Genomic DNA, 17,403 nt, shown 5'->3' with positions numbered 1-17,403 from the left:
TGTCCTGCACTGACAAGTTAATGCATCCCCCTGACCATGAAATATAATCCTTCCTTGTGCCGTGAAATTAAAAAGCCAGAAGTAGTTATTGTATACCAGAATTTACTCTTTTAATCACCAAAAGTAAAAAATAAAAATAAAAAAAGATTCATTCTCCTCCTTCAGGCAAAAGGCAAAATATGCTCATGCTCTCTCCAGGGGAGACGATCAAATGTCCCATTGGTCATGGTCTCAAGCTTGAAGTCCAGGACCTCCAGGTGATACACGCTAGTCTCTACATCAAGCCCTACACACACCCAAAATATAGCCTCAACCATGCACCCAAACCATAAAATACTCATCATTACATTCCCATTGGGAAAGGGAAGAGATGGCAACGTTTGGCAGTTAGAAACCCACAGCCATTGCAAAATCCTCTTCTGCATTTACTGTGAGGGTCCTCTGCTCTGTGGTCGGCCCTGTTTCTCTGGGAGATACTCCTGAGTTCATTATTTTCCATTGTCTTTAGATCCACTCTAGGGAATTACTCCTTTTCCATTATCTTCTGTGGCTATAATCAAAGGCCAAAAAGACTTCTCAGCCTTCTTCCCACCTAAAGCAGGTGGAAGGCCCAAGGCTTCTTTCAAGGTTTAAGTAGTCACAAGTTTGTGGTTAATTTTGGCACCAACACTCTCTTAAACATCGAGTCAGCTTCTTATGCCTTTAATTCTACTTATCTCCATTTGCCAATAACCACATCCATAGTTCTATTCTATACACACGTTTTAGATCTGTATATTTCTTTGCTTCCTTATGTTCAGAAACAAAAAAATATGCACATGTACATCCTTATTTCTCTCTCATGACTTCAGTCCTAGAACTTTGGGCTTAAAGGGCACTACCATTGAGAGAACCATGTGGTTCTCTGGGCCGTTTTGTACAATAGAAAGGAAATCCTGTGTGCCACCCGATTCGTTGAGTCTTTAACAATGAAGGTGCTGACCATACCTTCGATTTGATTCTTGCTGCAAGGCTGAGTCCTAATCAACCTGTGTTGTTCAAAACAGATCTTGATTTTTATTTTTAGATTTTGGGGTTAAGAAGCAGCTCCATCTTCCATCTCTATTACACTCTGAATTTTGACTTCCTTTATTTCCTTTAATTCCTGGTTGTAAAACTGCCAATCCTTTTCTAAGCTCACTTCTTATAATACCTAGCCAGAAAAACAGTAAATATAACGATCACATGCTACTAATATTTTGTTTTCCTATCTCTTCCCCTAAGGATGTAAGTTCATTTGTAACATTATTTGCTTTATTTCAGTAAGAATTGTACAAAATGTTTTGCCATTATGTAACATCAATCGATCAGCGCCCTTACAGCCTCCAACCACCATTGCCTCACTACTTTATACCTGGCCCCCAAGCTGGTATCACATATTTTAGGGTTTTTTCTTTCTTTCTTTACTTTTTCTTTCCTTTCTCTACCTTTTCTTCCTTCTTACTTACCTTTCCAAAGCTACCTTCCTTCCTTCCTTCCTTCCTTCCTTCCTTCCTTCCTTCCTTCCTTCCTTCCTTCCTTCCTCCCTCCCTTCCTCCCTTCCTCCCTTCCTCTCTTTCTTTCTAACAGCAGCACCTCAATTCGATACCAATTTTTGTGTTAGTCAAGGCTAGGCCAGGCTTTGCTGTGCTAGCTAATATATTCTCAAATTTCCATTGCTTAACACAAATAAAAGCTAATTTCTGGCTCACATCACAGTCCAATGAAGATTGGACGGTTTTCCTATAGAAACCTCCTTCAATAAATAGCTCTCTTCCAACTGAGCTTTGATCTTCATTTTATTGTGACATTTTTGAAGTTGTGTGAAGCGAAATAATTGTGAAGAATTTGCGGTTGAGCAGCTTGTCTCTACATCTCTGCCCACCCTTCACTTCCCCCATGTGGGAAGGCCCCTCTTGCAGAAAAGTCTGAGAATCAGCAGCAGAAGAGAGGTAGGTGGCTCTTGCAGGGATTAGGGGAAGTGTAGTACTGGGCGTGGCCACTATGATGGGGGTGGAAGGGGAGCAGAAGGGCGGGGAGTGGGAGAAAGTTAAGGGGGGCCTGGGGAAATAGAGGACATTGGAAGGTGAGTGGGCCGAGGGATGATGTGTCAGGACCTTCAGAGACCCCAGTGCAATCAATGCATGTTAAGAGCAAAAGGAGCAGGAAGAAAAAAAGTTTCTGTTCGATGCTTTAGACCAAAGAGACCAGTGTCGCTGGTAGATGGTTTTCCTGGTCACTGATGGAGATATTATTTAATTTTTAGGATGTGAACTTTTGCTGGTAAGTGTAGAAACTCAAGAGTGAAAGGAAATAAAACACAACGCTATGTTTTTCCAATTGTTTCCATTAGAAAGAAGTCTTGTCACACCTTTAAACTGGAGCTCTCATTCGTGTTTGCCTCTAAATTGAATAGGTTAAGGTATTTTAAAAAACATAATCACTTCTATGATTTTAGGAAAAATGTGGACAAGAACAATGGAATCTTCTTTTAAAAATATAAATATATTTCTAATTTCCTGGAAGTTGAATTTTTTTAATTCCCTTTTAATTTTTTTAAACTGGTGTCTATTCCACTTTCCCTTTCTCACAGACAAGGTTGTGAGCATGTGGGTTTCCCCAGTGAGGCCCTAAGGCCTGATTAGCATCCCAATTTCCTTCCTTAATATAAAATTCAATCACAAGTCACTTAATGTTCCTGATTGGGTTTTTAAGTACAAACAAAACAGTGGTACAAGTTGAGCTGTGAAAGGAGCACAGGGGAGATACCCAGGACCCCTTTAGAAAGATCAAGGACCAGATTTTGTTTTAATTTATTTGCTTTCCAGGGGCTGCAGACCTATATAGGACTCCCACCTTGGGTGACCTGGTTGTACACTTGCATTCTTTAGTGCAAAAGACCCACCTCAGAGCAATCTGAGGGAGAGTTCTGGGAGCTGAATAAATAAGGCCAGGCCTGTGGGGAACCATTTATTCTTTTTCGAAAAAAGGCCAGAAACACAAGAGATACGCCTGAAGTACTAAAGTGAAAGGTAGCGGCAGAGACTGGAGAGCAGAGAGGTGCACAAGTCTTAGAAAAATTAACTCCCTTCCAACTAATTTTATGCTGTTGAATTTTTTAAATGTTTAAAACCCGAACTGACTAGATATTCTATTTCTTTGTAAGTGACTGTATACATGCTACTCACAGATTTGTGTGTGGGTGTGTGATGTTTTTATGTTTTATCAATGTTACGATTTATGGTTGAAAAAAGCTCTTGAAAGATGCCCTTTGGCAAATTATCCTGATTCTATGCACTTGACCAAAATTAAGCCACTCTAGCCTTTGCCAGACCTCAGAACCTCATTTTTGTAAGAACCTAGAATAGGGAAAAATTAGCCTGGGCATCCAGATCTTCTTGCCATCAGGTTGTCTAGGATTTTTCCCCCTGCTCTTCCAATATTTTGTAGATGCAGCTTCTCTATCTCAGAGATCACCTCGATGCACACCACAGCGTTGTTGCACCTACCCATTCGACACTTACCTGCCATCCAGTTTGCTTCCCATAAAGCTATCCTTAGAAGCACAGGGTTTGGAAAAGGGGAGAATCTCTTTAGCTTGACTATGATCAATAGCTTTTGATCATCCACATGAATGGATGAAAAGTGGGAAAATACAGGTTCTTACTTTGGAAAAATATCTGCAGTTTGGGGCATAGTAGCCATTCCACTGCGCTTGTACTAGAACCCGCCATAAATGAACACTTTTAGTGCAGAGACAAACTGAAGAGCAAATCGTGTTCTTCAAACTATATCCTGACGTACTGTAACCCTAGCATTAGTCCTGCCCCTCAACTGCTCCAGCAGGAAACAGAGGTGCGCCCCACAGTTACTCCCTTCAGAGTGCACACAGATACTGGTAGAAGAGGCAGTTCAGGAGATTCCTGTGATGGCAAGATTAAACCAGTTTAAGATAACAGGATGCAACACTGTTAAGAATCTACATAGAAACAACCAAGAGTGGACTGTTATTATTGCAAATATATTTTAATAATATATTATAATAAATTATTATTAGATTATTATTTGCTTCATTTTTCTGGATAAGAACATTTCCTGCTTTGAAAGTGGCATATCTAGGCGCTTCATCCCAAATGTACAAGCTACATGTGCTGTTGGAAATGGTCTACTGACATGCATCTGAAAATACACTGCACTAGCTCTTCTGATTAAAAGGAAGTCAGTTTCATTGATTAAATTCTGTAATAATTTCAAACACAAAAGGTTAATGTACTTCCTCATAAGCTTTGAAAATGACTGTGTTGAAGACAACTGCCACACACATAAGCTAAAAATAACTTCCAAGTTTTGTTAAATTACACATAGCTATAAATTAAAATATTCATATGTTTCAGGTGGCTGAACTTGTAACCAATGAGTTCTTCGAGCAAGGAGATCGGGAGAGATCAGAACTCAAACTCACTCCTTCTGTAAGCTCATCCTTTTATGATGATGCATCTACCCTTTTGATTGACACTTTTTAAAAAATGACCTCAAATTACAACTTGGAAAAGGGAAAAATTAAGAATGGATTTAAGGAAGCACTCCTGACAGTGTGAAACTTTAATTATACTTACATGCTAACCACTCTTATTCCCAGGTTTCTGATTTAGAGTGGTGAGCTAACTGAACAAGAATTTCCCAAGCACCCACGGTGGGGCACGCGGGCACAAGGGAGGATGCGCAGAGTGGCATCTGAGTAACTCAGAGCCCTGCGCTGGCATTTCAGATGTGGTCAAGGGCTACTTTGGAATAAAAATACAAGGAAAAAAATAAAGGCACGCTGTTCAGCCTTGAGGAGCTACAGCAGGCAGCTGTAGTAAATAATGGATAGTCAAGATTTTATTTTCCATTTTGAACCTTCCAAAATCTCGAAAGCAAATCATTTTAAGTCTCTGTTTCTTTTCTTTGTTTGCAAAATGAAAATTTTCACCTAGGAATTTAGGTTCTGCTGATTGAAGTGCTATTTATATTGGATTCATTCATTCACATATTATTTGAGAATGCTTACTGTAGGCTCTGGATGGTGCTTTTTTCACTCACCAGGTTACAAAAGATATAAATGCCTTGGCCACCACCCTAAAGGAATGAGCTGGCCTCTTTATCCTTAATGAATGGGTAGCTCAAAACCCAATGACTCTAAAAATGGTGCAAAGTATTTTAATGCCTGTACAGCACAGCAGAGAGTCAACGAAGTTTAAGAAATGTGTCTGTTGTCAACACTGTGTATTTATGAGGATTCAAATCAACTGAGAATTGAATATTTTAAGACCCCTTTCTTTACTGACATTTAAAAGGAAGGAAAAACAGCAGAACTAGCTCCTAGCTTAAATAGCTTTACCTATTTGAAGTCAGAACTTACGATCTTACTAATTTTGGCTATTCTTAATTTGTTGCTTACCTATGAAAGGTCAGGAGACTATATAGCAACAATATGCATAATAGCCAAACAGTAGAAACAACCCAAATGCCCACCAACTGATGACTGGATAAATAATATATGGGATATCTATACAAAGGAATATTACCTGGCAATAAAAATGAATAAAGTACTGGTGCATGTTACTGGAATAAACTTTGAAAACATTATGCTAAGTGAAAGCAACGAGTCACAAAAGACCACATAGTATATGATTTCATTTATATGAAATGTACAGAATAGGTTAAAACACTCCCAATTATTTTAGTTTCCAAAGCAACATATATCTATACTGTTCTTAAAATATGCCTTTACTTTAAGAAGAAATTTGGTGTCAGCAAATTTGGTTATAAAAATAAAGATACTAAATTGGAATACATAGTCAATACGTAAAACCTAATACAACCCAAATTACTCTCAGCTATATACCTATTTTCAAATAAAAGCATTTCCCTTCTTCAAAAACCTATTTCAGAGGCATCCTCTGAAGGGTTCACGGTGCAGCAACACCACAGGTCATTTAATTAAAAGAAAAAAATACAAGTCCATTGCCAGCACAGGCGCCAGCAGATGCAGTGGGGCACGCAGCGCCACGGGGCCTTTGTCAGCAGGCTCAGGTAAGACATACGCTTTCTGAAGACATAAGTAACTTGATTTTGTGGTGGGAAGACAGCTTGAAGTGCTACTCTCTCCTCACAAAAGGCTGATGTCTGGCTCTTGGCTGCTGTGGCAGAGGTACCCCTCATTAGTTCTTTTCCAAAGATGTCTTGAAATGCATGCGCCCAAAGATGACGCCTGCTGTGCTCGTGATGCCTTGAACTTCGGAAGAAAATTATCTGGAAGCCACCTTCAGGTGTCATGGTCACTGGAGTAACTTCATGAAGATGCAGGCTGATCCGCATCACAGCCAAAGGGCTGATAGTAGCATCAGTGAGTCACTTAATAGGACATGCGTGAGCTCCTCCAGGAATCCAGCATGAAGCTGGGTACTCTGCTTCCAGCTGTAAATGAAGTGCCTTCTTCCCTGCCCTAAAAAGCTTTTCAACTGGTGGGAAATAAAGACCTAAGTAACCACTCACAATTAATTACAAGATACAAAATGCTATACAGAGAAAGCACTGGACAAGTATGCCATTTCACACTCCCACTCGTCAAGAAGTGACTAATCCAGAAATGAACCCTGTTTAGAGTTATGGCCACCTGATTTTGACAAGGGTGTCAAGACGATGCAATGGGGGAAACATAGTCTTTTTCACCAAATGGTGCAGGGAAAACAGGATATCACATGTGAGTGAAATTGGACCTGCATCTCTCACCAAACCCCAAAATAACTTCAAAATAGATCATGGACCTAAATGTTGAAGATAAAACAATAAAACTCTTAGAAAATAACAAAATCTTCTGGATTGGGTTTAGCAATGGTGTTCTAAGACAATGATGGCTTCACTGTACTAGGCAGTGGGGGCAGTAGACACCCACTGAGGGCGTGTGTACTGTGTGGATGTTGCATTCAAAATGACCAAGTGAGTAGAGCAATGAATCCGCATCAAATTTTGCATTGAGCTTGATCATTCCTCCACAGAAACTATTCAGATTCAGAAGGCCACAGGTATGGGCAACTGGTGATTGGCAGCTTTATCATGACAACATGCCCACTTGTGCATCACATCTCATGCAGTTTTTTGGCAAAGCATCAAATCACCCAGGTGACTCAGCCTCCCTACAGCCCAGATTTTGGTGCTCTGCAACTTCTGGCTTTTCCCGAAACTAAAATCACCTTCGAAAGGAAAGAGATTTCAGACCATCAGTGAGAGTCAGGAAAATAAAATAGGGCAGCTGATGGCGGTTGGGAGAACTGTGTGAGGTTCCAAGGTGCCCACCTTGAAGGGGACTGAGGTGTCATTGTCTTATGTACAATGTTTCTTGTATCTTGTATCTTCTTCAATAAATGTCTCTATTTTTCATATGACATGGCTGGATACCTCATATATCTTCATGAGCAAATGTTTTCAAACTTTTCAGGGAGATACTCAGACGAGGGGTTGTTGGGTCATACAGTAACTCTATTCTTAATTGTTAAGGAAGCTCCATACTGTTTTCCTTAGGGGCTATACAAATTTACATTCCCAAGGCGATGCCTTGCATTTGCCCTCATGATTTATTTAAACACCAAAATGATGTGGATGGCGCATTTTATCTGGAGGAAAGACAGTAAGGCAGGGCAAAGACAGCTGTTTCTTAGACCCTGGCCTTGGTCCTTAAGAACAAAGGGAGGGGAATTCTCACTGATGTAAAACAGCAGTGTTTGTTCAAGAAATCGGTTTTATCCCTCCAATTCCAACCGATTTTTTTCCCCTTCTCATGTCTGCTAAATAGTGTACATCAATTCTTTTTCTCAAAAATATAGCTAATTTTTCTAAACATTATAGTATCATGAAGTTTAAAGGCTGGGAATGATGAGGAGAGAATGGGTACCTCCTACCATCATCCATCCAACAATGATAAAAATTTTTGGTATTTATTAATGACACACAGAACCTTATTTTTTAAGTCCTTACCCAAGGATATGTTTATTGATTTGAGAGAGGGGAGAAAGAGAGACATTGATCATGTGCCTCCCCTTTGCAGCCCAACCAGGGATCAGACTCACACCCTTTTGGTGTATGGGACGATGCTCAGCCAGCTGAGCCACCCAGCCAGGGCCGGACAGGCGTTACTAAAGAACACACAGAACTGCCGAACAAACACCCCATCCTGAAAAATTAATACGGATATTTTCTATTTAAAATGAAATTGCTCTTAAGGATCTTTTTCAATCTCTCCCACCCTCTTTCACTATAAAAATAAAAGCCTGCCATTATTTTGGTGGCGATAAAACATATCCCGTTCCCCTTGACTTGCACCCAATTCCCAGTGACCTGATGACTTGATTTAGTGGCAGTTACCTATATCTGAAGACAGATTTTGGCCCCAGGGAGTTGTGTGCTATAAAGTTCAAATAAATTCACTTACAAATCTCATAAAAGAGGTGAAAATACTTTATTTCTCATCATAGATAAAGGAAAAGAATGTATGTGTAAAGATTGGTTGTGATTTGTGAAGTGTTCAGTTGGTAAAAATTGGATCGTTGTGGCAAAGTGTTTGACAAAGCACTTGTAAAATTCTCTGTTGTAATAAAGCAAGGTTCTCTGCCCCCACTCTAGGCTATTTTTGATCGGAACCGGAAAGATGAACTGCCTCGGTTGCAACTGGAGTGGATCGATAGCATCTGCATGCCCTTGTATCAGGTAATCACAATTCGGGAGGGTCTGTGTGTCCCGACTGAGCCAGAGGAGTGTATGTACTGCACTTGCAACTCTAGTTTGAGGAGACTCTTCAGGTACGTATGTTTCTAAGAACTATGGTTACAGTTTCCCTTTTCTCAGATTTCTGATCATGTCCTGAGAAAAGTTGATACTAGAAGGCCAGAGAACTGGGACATAATCTTCATGGGCCTCAACTCCTTAATTTGTAAACCAGGGATAATAGTGTTTTTCTCAATATTTCTCTAGCTGTGCCCCACGAAACACCAGCATCCAGACACTGCCTAATGGTATCTCTTAAAGGAGAACTCTCAGGCCCAGTAACTAGAGAAATCCCTCCTGCATCGAAATACTGATGGCTCGGGGAGGTCCTTCAGGGAAGAGACATGTTTAACTTGATTAACTCTAAATTTCTCAAGCAATTGACCATGGAAATCTTTTTCTTTTTTTTGCACTTTTACTTTTATTAATACCATGAGACTTTCACGAATCACGGTTTTCTGCTCTGACCCCAGGGTCTGGGCCATGGAGTTTTGTGAAGGACCTCCCACTTGAAAATCCCTGTCTCTGAGATGCATGTAACAAATGCTACCTCTGAATTCTGAGCAAGATGCACTCACGCTTTTGGCTCTGCTGCCTGGTGTTCGGGACCCTGGTCCTGGCAAGGAGACAAGCGCCATGGGCTTTGAATGCTCACTCGCCACGTTTCGAGTATGGATTACTGCTGGCATCAGTTAACACAAACAGTTTAGTGTGCACTGGCTTTTAATTCTACTTCTAAGCATTTGCTTTCCTGTGTAAAACCTGGCGAGTTCTTTACCCCCCACTTAGCTCAATCAGTCTGAACTTCTTTTCTAACTTCAAATGAGAAACACATGCAGGGAAAGCAAAACTGCTTCACTTTCTCACTCTGAGTAACTGCATTAAAAACACAGTATTGTTTTTTAAGGACCTCACAATCATTAAGTTTCAGGCTTATCTACCACCTCGTTTTCAGCGCTTTTGGAAACTGCTGAGCCCTGTCGCATTAACCTAAAAAAAACCAACAGCAAAACAAAAACCTTAGAATACTGTCTTGAAGATGGGAATGTAATTTTTTAATATTTGTAAATAACCAAAGTACATTCATTTTTTGTTTTATGTTATCCATGCAAAACATATAAAGTGTTTGTATAAAGCCAGATAAAGCTTAAAATAATCTAAAATAGATTCTTTTAGTTAAAATTGGAATGCAATGTTCTTTATTTAATATTGAAAGATTGGATGAAAAATCAAGAATGAGGCACCCTTTATTAGAAGAGGATCCGCAACTTTCTCTCCTGTCTGCTCCTCCCCTCCTTGATCTTGGTATTTCTGAATAAGCAGGGCAGCTCTGGAGTCAGGTAGACCTTCCTTTGCTAAATTGACCTTGGCAATGCACGTTCAGTTATTTTTTTTATGTTATACAGTTCTTTCTGCACGTTTAGGCAATAAATGGGATGAATAAATTATTCTTGCAATTAATAAATTCCTTTTATGTGGGTAAAGCTTAGGAGGATGAAGACATGTATTTATGGAGCTGACAGATTTTTGGTACTGGTTTGCAAAACTATTTTGGGGATGAATCCAAAGTCAACATACCCTTTCCATGTGACAGCCTTCCCGTGTAACCATATGGTAAATGCTGGAAAAGACTTTCATGTGCTTTTCCATCTTAATTGAATAGTTTCATTACTGATTCATGATCATTAGGGCTTATCTTATATTTCCTATTGAACACTTAGAAATCTTCAGGTTAAAAAGGAAGTTACTTGAGTTTCAACTGAAAATAGCAATTTCCAGAATTTAGAGAGTAACATTACCACATCATATTATTTATTATTCCTGACTTTTCACATCTGTTTTACTTTACTACTTATCTGTAAGATTACATACACCTGCTATTTTGATCCTCAGGAAATCAACGTATAGAAATGTTAGTGATACTGTCACCCAATTAGAGTTGTATCCTGCTCACCCTGGGCCTTGGTTTTGGTGCGATGGCCTTTCTATCTCTGCTGGGTCTATCTTCTCTTATTAAACTAACTGGGAGAGTCATGGCCTTCTAAAGAGGAATGTGGAAGGAGCTGTGCATCAAAGTTCATGTTTAGACCTGCTGTTCTATCCTCTCATTAACAAAGCATATTCTATTTTGAGTCCCTTATCTCACTAATTTTTAAAAATGATCTCATGGATTTCATTTGTAAATTCTTTACAAGGTTTTAAAAACAACCATTTCTTTGTTTTTAATTTTTTTTTATTGTTCAAATACATTCGTCTCTATTTTTCCGCCACCACTTCCCCCTGCCCCACCTACACCCACCTCCCACCCTCAGTCCTTCCCCACTTTGGCTTTGTCCATGGGTCCCTTATACATGTTCCTTGGCTTGACCTTTCCCCTTCTTTTCCCCATTACCCCCCTCCCTCCTTCCCTCTCATAACTGTCAGTTTCTTTTTTTCTTTCAATGTTGCTGGTTATATTTTCCTTGCTTGTTTGTTTTGCTGATTAAGTTCCACTTATAGGTGAGATCATATGGTATTTGTCTTTCAACCCCTGGCTTATTTCACTTAGCATAATGCTCTCTAGTTCCATCCATGCTGTCGTGAAGGGTAGTAGCTCTTTCTCTCTTTCTGCTGCGTAGTATTCCAGTGTGTAATAATGGTCCCCAGGAGAGTTTTTTGATCCACTCATTTACTGATGGGCACTTAGGTTGCTTCCAGCACTTAGCTGTTATAAATTGTGCTGCTATGAACATTGGGGTGCATAGGTTCTTTTGAATTGGTGTTTTGGGAATCTTAGGGTATAATCCAAGCAGTGGAATCACTGGGTCAAAAGGCAGTTCCATTTTTAATTTTTTGAGGAAATTCCATATTGTTTTCCCCAGTGGCTGCACCAGTCTGCATTCCCACCAACAGTGCACTAGGGTTCCCTTTTCTCCATAACCTCGCCAGCACTTGTTTGTTGATCTGTTTATGATGGCCATTCTGACCGGTGTGAAGTGGTATCTCATTGTGGTTTTAATTTGCATCTCTAATGTCTAGGGATGATGAGCATCCTTTCATATGTCTCTGGGCCCTGTGTATGCCCTCCTTGGAGAAGTGTCTGTTCAGGTCCTTTGCCCATTTTTTAATTGGATTGCAAAAACAACATTTCAAAGATCCTGCAAACTGAAACTTTGTTCAGAGTGATTTTAAGTATCCTCTTTTTAAATTTAATTTATTGGGGTGACATTGGTTCGCAAAACCATACAGGTTTCCAGTGTACAGCTCAATAAAACATCATCTGTGCATCGTGTGCCCATCACCCCCAGCAAAGTCTCTTTTCATCCCCATCCCCCACTTTGCCCACCTCCACCCACCCTGCACCCCTTTTCCCTCTGGCTCTCACCACACTGGTGTCTGTATCTATGTCATTTATATGTCATATATATATATGCGCGCACACACACACACACACATTTGCTTAATCCCTTAACCTTCTTTCATCCAGTCCCCGCGCCCCTCTCCCCTCTGACAGCCGTCAGTCTGTTCCATGTATCAGTGCCTCTGTTTCTATTTTGTTCGTCAGTTTATTTTGTTCATTAGAGTCCACATATAAGATCATATGGTATTTGTCTTTCTCTTGACTGGCTTATTTTCTTTTTGGTACAGCCGAGTAGTGTTCCATTGAGCATCCTTATTTTGTTCCATCTCACGCAGTGGATTTTTCATTATAGAACTAGATCATTGTACCTAACTGTTGGTGCTTCAGGTCTAAAATGGATTCAGTCAGTGGGAAGGAATCACCATTAGTGCAAAGACACAAAATCTTTTGGAAGTGACTCATCAAGCCAGGAAAGTCACTAATTACTGAAGCAAAATGACTGCAGGAACTCAGGTTGTTGCTGAAAAGCCAGTTTGGGGTTTTGAATATGAAAGTGCAGGATGAAGCGTCTGCGAGGATAGAAGGTAAATGGAAAAGTATGCAGGTGGCAGGGATCCCAAATGTGATTGGTCAGAAATTATGTGGTCTCAATCACAGAGCATAGGAATCTGCTGTGGCCTTGCTAAGTCAGTGTGGCAGAGGGCAAAAGGATACAGAATAGCACATAGGAGACAAAGAATGTTTCTTTCATTTCTTTTTTTAAAGATTTTAAAATATGTTTTTAGAGAGAAGGGAAGGGGAGGAGAGAGAAACATCGATGCACAAGAAAAACATCAATCTATTGTCTTTCACATGCCCCCAACCAGGGACCTGGCCTGCAACCCAGGCGTGTGCCCTGACCGGGAATCTAACTGGTGATCTTTTAGTTTGCAGGCTGATACTCAGCCTACTGAGCCACACCAGCCAGGGGCCTTTCATTGCTTTCCCCTGGCCTTTCATTTCTTTGAATGGCCAAGGTCCTGAGCCCAAGATGGGGCAGGTTCGGGTGGCAAGAAAGCTCACAGAGTCTGAGGGTATTACATAGAGAGCTGGAACCCGCTTGCAGGCTCTGGCAGGTGGAGCAGCATGAAGAGGTGCAGTCTGGTGAGGGCCTCCACTGGAGCTGCTGGGAGCCTCAGTAGGACCAAACCCTGAGTCTCGGGAGGGTGGAGATGTAGTCAGGCAGTAAATACAAATACAATTGTAACACAGCTTTTGACTTCATTGACTTTCTCTGGATAATTTGTGTTTACTTCATGGTTCTGAAAGAGTTGTACTTGTCAAATAGCAAAACAGATCATGCACTCTCTGCTTACACTCCCGTGTGCTGAGTTTGTCTCTCCTCAAAGCGAAGGGTAAAGATAATGGCTGGTCCCCGGTGCCTGAAGGGCTGGCTACTTATTTGTGTGCCAAGGTGGGAACCCACAAAAAGTACATGGGCCCATTTGGGATGTTCACTACATTTAAAATGGAAACTCTTATCTCTGGAACAACTTTTCATTTCCAGCCGATTTGTCCCTATGTTAAAATAAAACAAGGAGAACACTTTTTCTTCCCTCCTGTCTCCCCCTTCTCCCTGCCCCCGCCACCCCAGCAAATCTATTCATTAGGAAGTTACTTCAGTACTCTGTGATTGATTAAAAGTGACTGACAGAAAATGCATAGAAATATAGAAATAAAATGGTGGGTAAGGAAGGAAACTTCAGGGAACAATCCCAGATGCACGGACAGTTATATAATAGGGAGATAGGACATGTTTCTAGGTGGATATATAATTCTCCAGGACTTGCTCATCTTTTTAATCTTACAGTTCCAAACTTTTCTTTAAAAAAAAAAACAAAACAGAAAATTGTCCTAACAGGCAGAAGTCATGATTTATCTGTGACAGCATTTTAATCAGGAGGCATACAGAGAGCCGGGAGTGGGCCCGGAACCGGCAAAGCGTGGTCCCCAGGAGAGGACTGAAGCTCTGCATAGTTAACGCTGTCCTAGCAGGGTATCTGGAGAAACACATTGACATCTGATTCCCCTGCTCTCTGCTGTCTTTGCACCCTGCTGGGGATCCATTAGCCTGCTGCTCAACATCTTTGGAGAGAGAAAAATAAAAAGAAAAAAAAGAAAGAATAAAAAAAGATACCATCAAACTTTGAAGTCATTGCTGCACCAGCCTTAGGGATAAACAGAAACCTGATGTCGAGTGTCACACTGAGCTTCTCCGTGTGCAGTGGCAAGCTCAGTTTTTGCCCTGTATTTTCATTCTCCACTTAATCAAACCTCAGTGTACCTAGAATTTCAATGATGCACAGAGGCATTGTAGATCTTCTGTCTGTTAAGGATTGAGGGATTTAATTTTTCTATGAACATCATCAGGTCTTCAGCTCATCCCAAACTGACTTGATGTTAGGGTGGATTTTTTTCACAAATAATGAGAAAGAGCTGAATCTGAACAGCATATAGCCAGAGTAATTCATTCATATTCATTCTCTCTCTCTCTCTTTGTCTCTCTCTCTTTCTCTCTCTCTCTCTTTCTCTCTTTCCATTAAAAGAAGGAAAAGTTTGGCAAGGGTATTGTGCCTTTATAAAAATGTCGTGGGGCTCCTGCAACAGGCAGGGTTTCTAATGTTATGATTGTAGCTTTTGACTTTTTTTCTGCCTTCAGTCTCAATCGTCATTTTAGAAAATAGGTTGTACTTGATGCAATTATGACTATGCTCTCTGGAAAGAAGGGAACCTTTAAAATATAGTTGAAATTGTAGAGACTGGGAGTTAGAACTGATAAACTGAAAAAGAGGATGACAGGTGCTACTCCAAGGTCATTTTTCTGGATACCAATAAAAGCACCTTATAAACAACTCAGTGCTCCCCCAAATGGTTCATACCTTGTGTCCAATATTTTTTCCAGAATGAGATTATTTTCTTTCTATTTCTTAAAAATATATTTATTGATTATGCTATTACAGTTGTTCCAGTTTTCTCCCTTTGCCCCCCTCTGCCCAGTACCTGCATTCCCTCCAGCATATCCCACTTAGCTCATGTCCATGGGTCGTGCATATGAGTTCTTTAGCTTCTCCATTTCCTATACGGTTTTTAACCTCCATGTCTATTTTGTACCTACCATTTATGCTCCTTATTCCCTGTACATTTTCCCCCATTCTCTCCCTTCACCCTCCCAACTGATAACCCTCCAAATGATCTCTGTAACTATGATTCTGTTCCTGTTCTGGTTGTTTGCTTAGTTTGTTTGTTTTGTTTTGTTTTTTAGATTTCGTTGTTGATAGTTGTGAATTTCTTGCCATTTTAATGTTCATAGTTTTGATCTTCTTCCTTTTCTTACATAAGTCCCATTAACATTTCATGTAATAATGGCTTGATGATGATGAACCCCTATAGCTTTACCTTGTCTAGGAAGCATTTTATCTGCCCTTCGATTCTAAATGACAGCTTTTCATCTAGTTTGTAGGTCCTTGCTTTTCATTACTTTGAATACTTCTTGCCAATCCCTTCTTGCCTGCAAAGTTTCTTTTGAGAAATCAGCTAATAGTCTTACAGGAACTCCTTTGTAGGTAACTCTCTACTTTTCTCTTGTTGCTTTTAAGATTCTCTCTTTATCTTGAAACTTGAACATTTCAATTATGATGTGTCTTTGTATGTCCCTCTTTGGGTCCAAATTACTTGGGACTCTCTGTGCTTCCTGACTTGTATGTCTATTTCCTTCATCAAATTAGGAGAGTTTTCTTTCATTATTTTTTCAAATAAGTTTTCAATTTCTTGCTCTTCCTCTTCTCCTTCTGGCATCACTATGATTTGGATGTTGGTAAATTTGGAGGTGTCCCAGAGGCTCCTTATACTATCCTTGTTTTCTTGAACTCTTTTTTTCTCCTTGCTGCTCTGGTTAAATGCTTATTTCTTTCTTATTTTCCAAATCATTGATTTGAATCCTGGGTTCATCCCCTCCATTGTTCGTTCCCTATAGATTTTTCTAAATTTCACTTAGTATAACCTTCATTTCTTTCTGGATCTTTTTTATGTTGTTGCTGTACTCAATGAGTTTTTTGAGCATCCTGATCACCAGTGTTCTGAGCTCTGCATCTGATAGGTTGGTTATCTCCATTCTGTTTAGTTCTTTTTCTGGGGTTTTGATCTATTCTTTCATTTGGGCCATATTTCTTTGTCTCCTCAATTTGGCAGCCTCCCTGTCTTTGTTTCTGTGAATTAGGTAGAGCTGCTTTGACTCCCCGACTTAGTAGGGAGGCCTGTTGTAGAAAAGGCACCTGTTAATTTTGCTGGGTGGAGCCTTAGGTAATTAGCACTTCACCGTCTTGTGGCTCTGTGTGGGGGGATGGCTCGGAGAGGGGACAATGCCACTGCCTGGCTTCTGAAGGTTTGCCTGGTGCTCGCCTCATTTCCAGTAACTTCACCTGCTTCCCATACGTGGCTAGTGCCCTTCCAGCTGTTGCCCTAGCACTGAATCCCAGAGGGGGCAGGTCTGCATACATTCTAAGTCTGTCTGGCCCCTTTAAGCTGAGTCTTCTGAAAATCTGACAGTTTCTTCCACCACCCCGGCCCCCACTGGTTTTTACAGACAGAAGTTAGGGGGATTTATCTTCCTGGCACCGGAACCCTGGACTGTGGTCTGGCCTGGGCCTGGGCTTGCCTCCTCCTAAGGTATCCCTCCTGATTTTTATCTACTACAGGTGAATGTGGGACATCCTGTTTTACCACCACCACTTCACACCACACCGCACCTCCACATCTCTGCCCATCTCTGTGTCTCCACTCCTCCTAACCATCTGGATGAATGTGGCTTCTATAAATCCTTGCTTGTCAGACTTCCATACAGCTTGATTTTCTGATGATTCTTGGTGTTATTTGTTTTGAGGTCTAATTGTAATTCTTTCTGTGGTTGTGCGAAGGGGCAAAGTGTGTTTACTTATGCCTTACTTATTATCTTGACAAAAGTTCCAATATTTTTTTAAAGAAGAAGTAATGAGCTACTGGGTGACTAGTTAGAATAAAAGACCGTCTCCTCTTAAAAGCCTGTAAGGAATAAGATGTGGGCAGGGAGAATAATATTGTGAGATTCCTAAAAAAGACAGATACTATCTACATCTCTACAACATATAGTATTCTTATGGATGAGAGGAAGAATAGTTGAGGCTGATTTCATACTTGCCCTTACAAAGCAGGGAGATATATGGAATGAC

General features: G+C 40.5%; 1 protein-coding gene across 2 annotated transcripts in view; it reads left to right on the top strand.

Moving 5' to 3' along the window:
* Positions 1–17,403, top strand: part of PDE11A (phosphodiesterase 11A) — a 330,569-nt gene that overhangs the window by 291,118 nt on the left and 22,048 nt on the right. For both annotated transcript variants that reach the window (XM_054562350.1, XM_054562348.1), the window contains 2 exons: positions 4,413–4,487; positions 8,680–8,763. In XM_054562350.1, coding sequence (XP_054418325.1) covers positions 4,413–4,487; positions 8,680–8,763 — 159 coding nt within the window. The remainder of the gene's footprint in view (positions 1–4,412; positions 4,488–8,679; positions 8,764–17,403) is intronic.

Source organism: Pteronotus mesoamericanus, unplaced genomic scaffold (genome assembly GCF_021234165.1).
Source record: "Pteronotus mesoamericanus isolate MK-2021 breed Mesoamerican mustached bat unplaced genomic scaffold, CSHL_Meso_final scaffold_651, whole genome shotgun sequence".
NCBI lineage: Eukaryota > Metazoa > Chordata > Mammalia > Chiroptera > Mormoopidae > Pteronotus > Pteronotus mesoamericanus.
The sequence above is the reverse complement of the archived record's forward strand: the minus strand, read 5'-3'. Positions and strand labels throughout refer to the sequence as shown.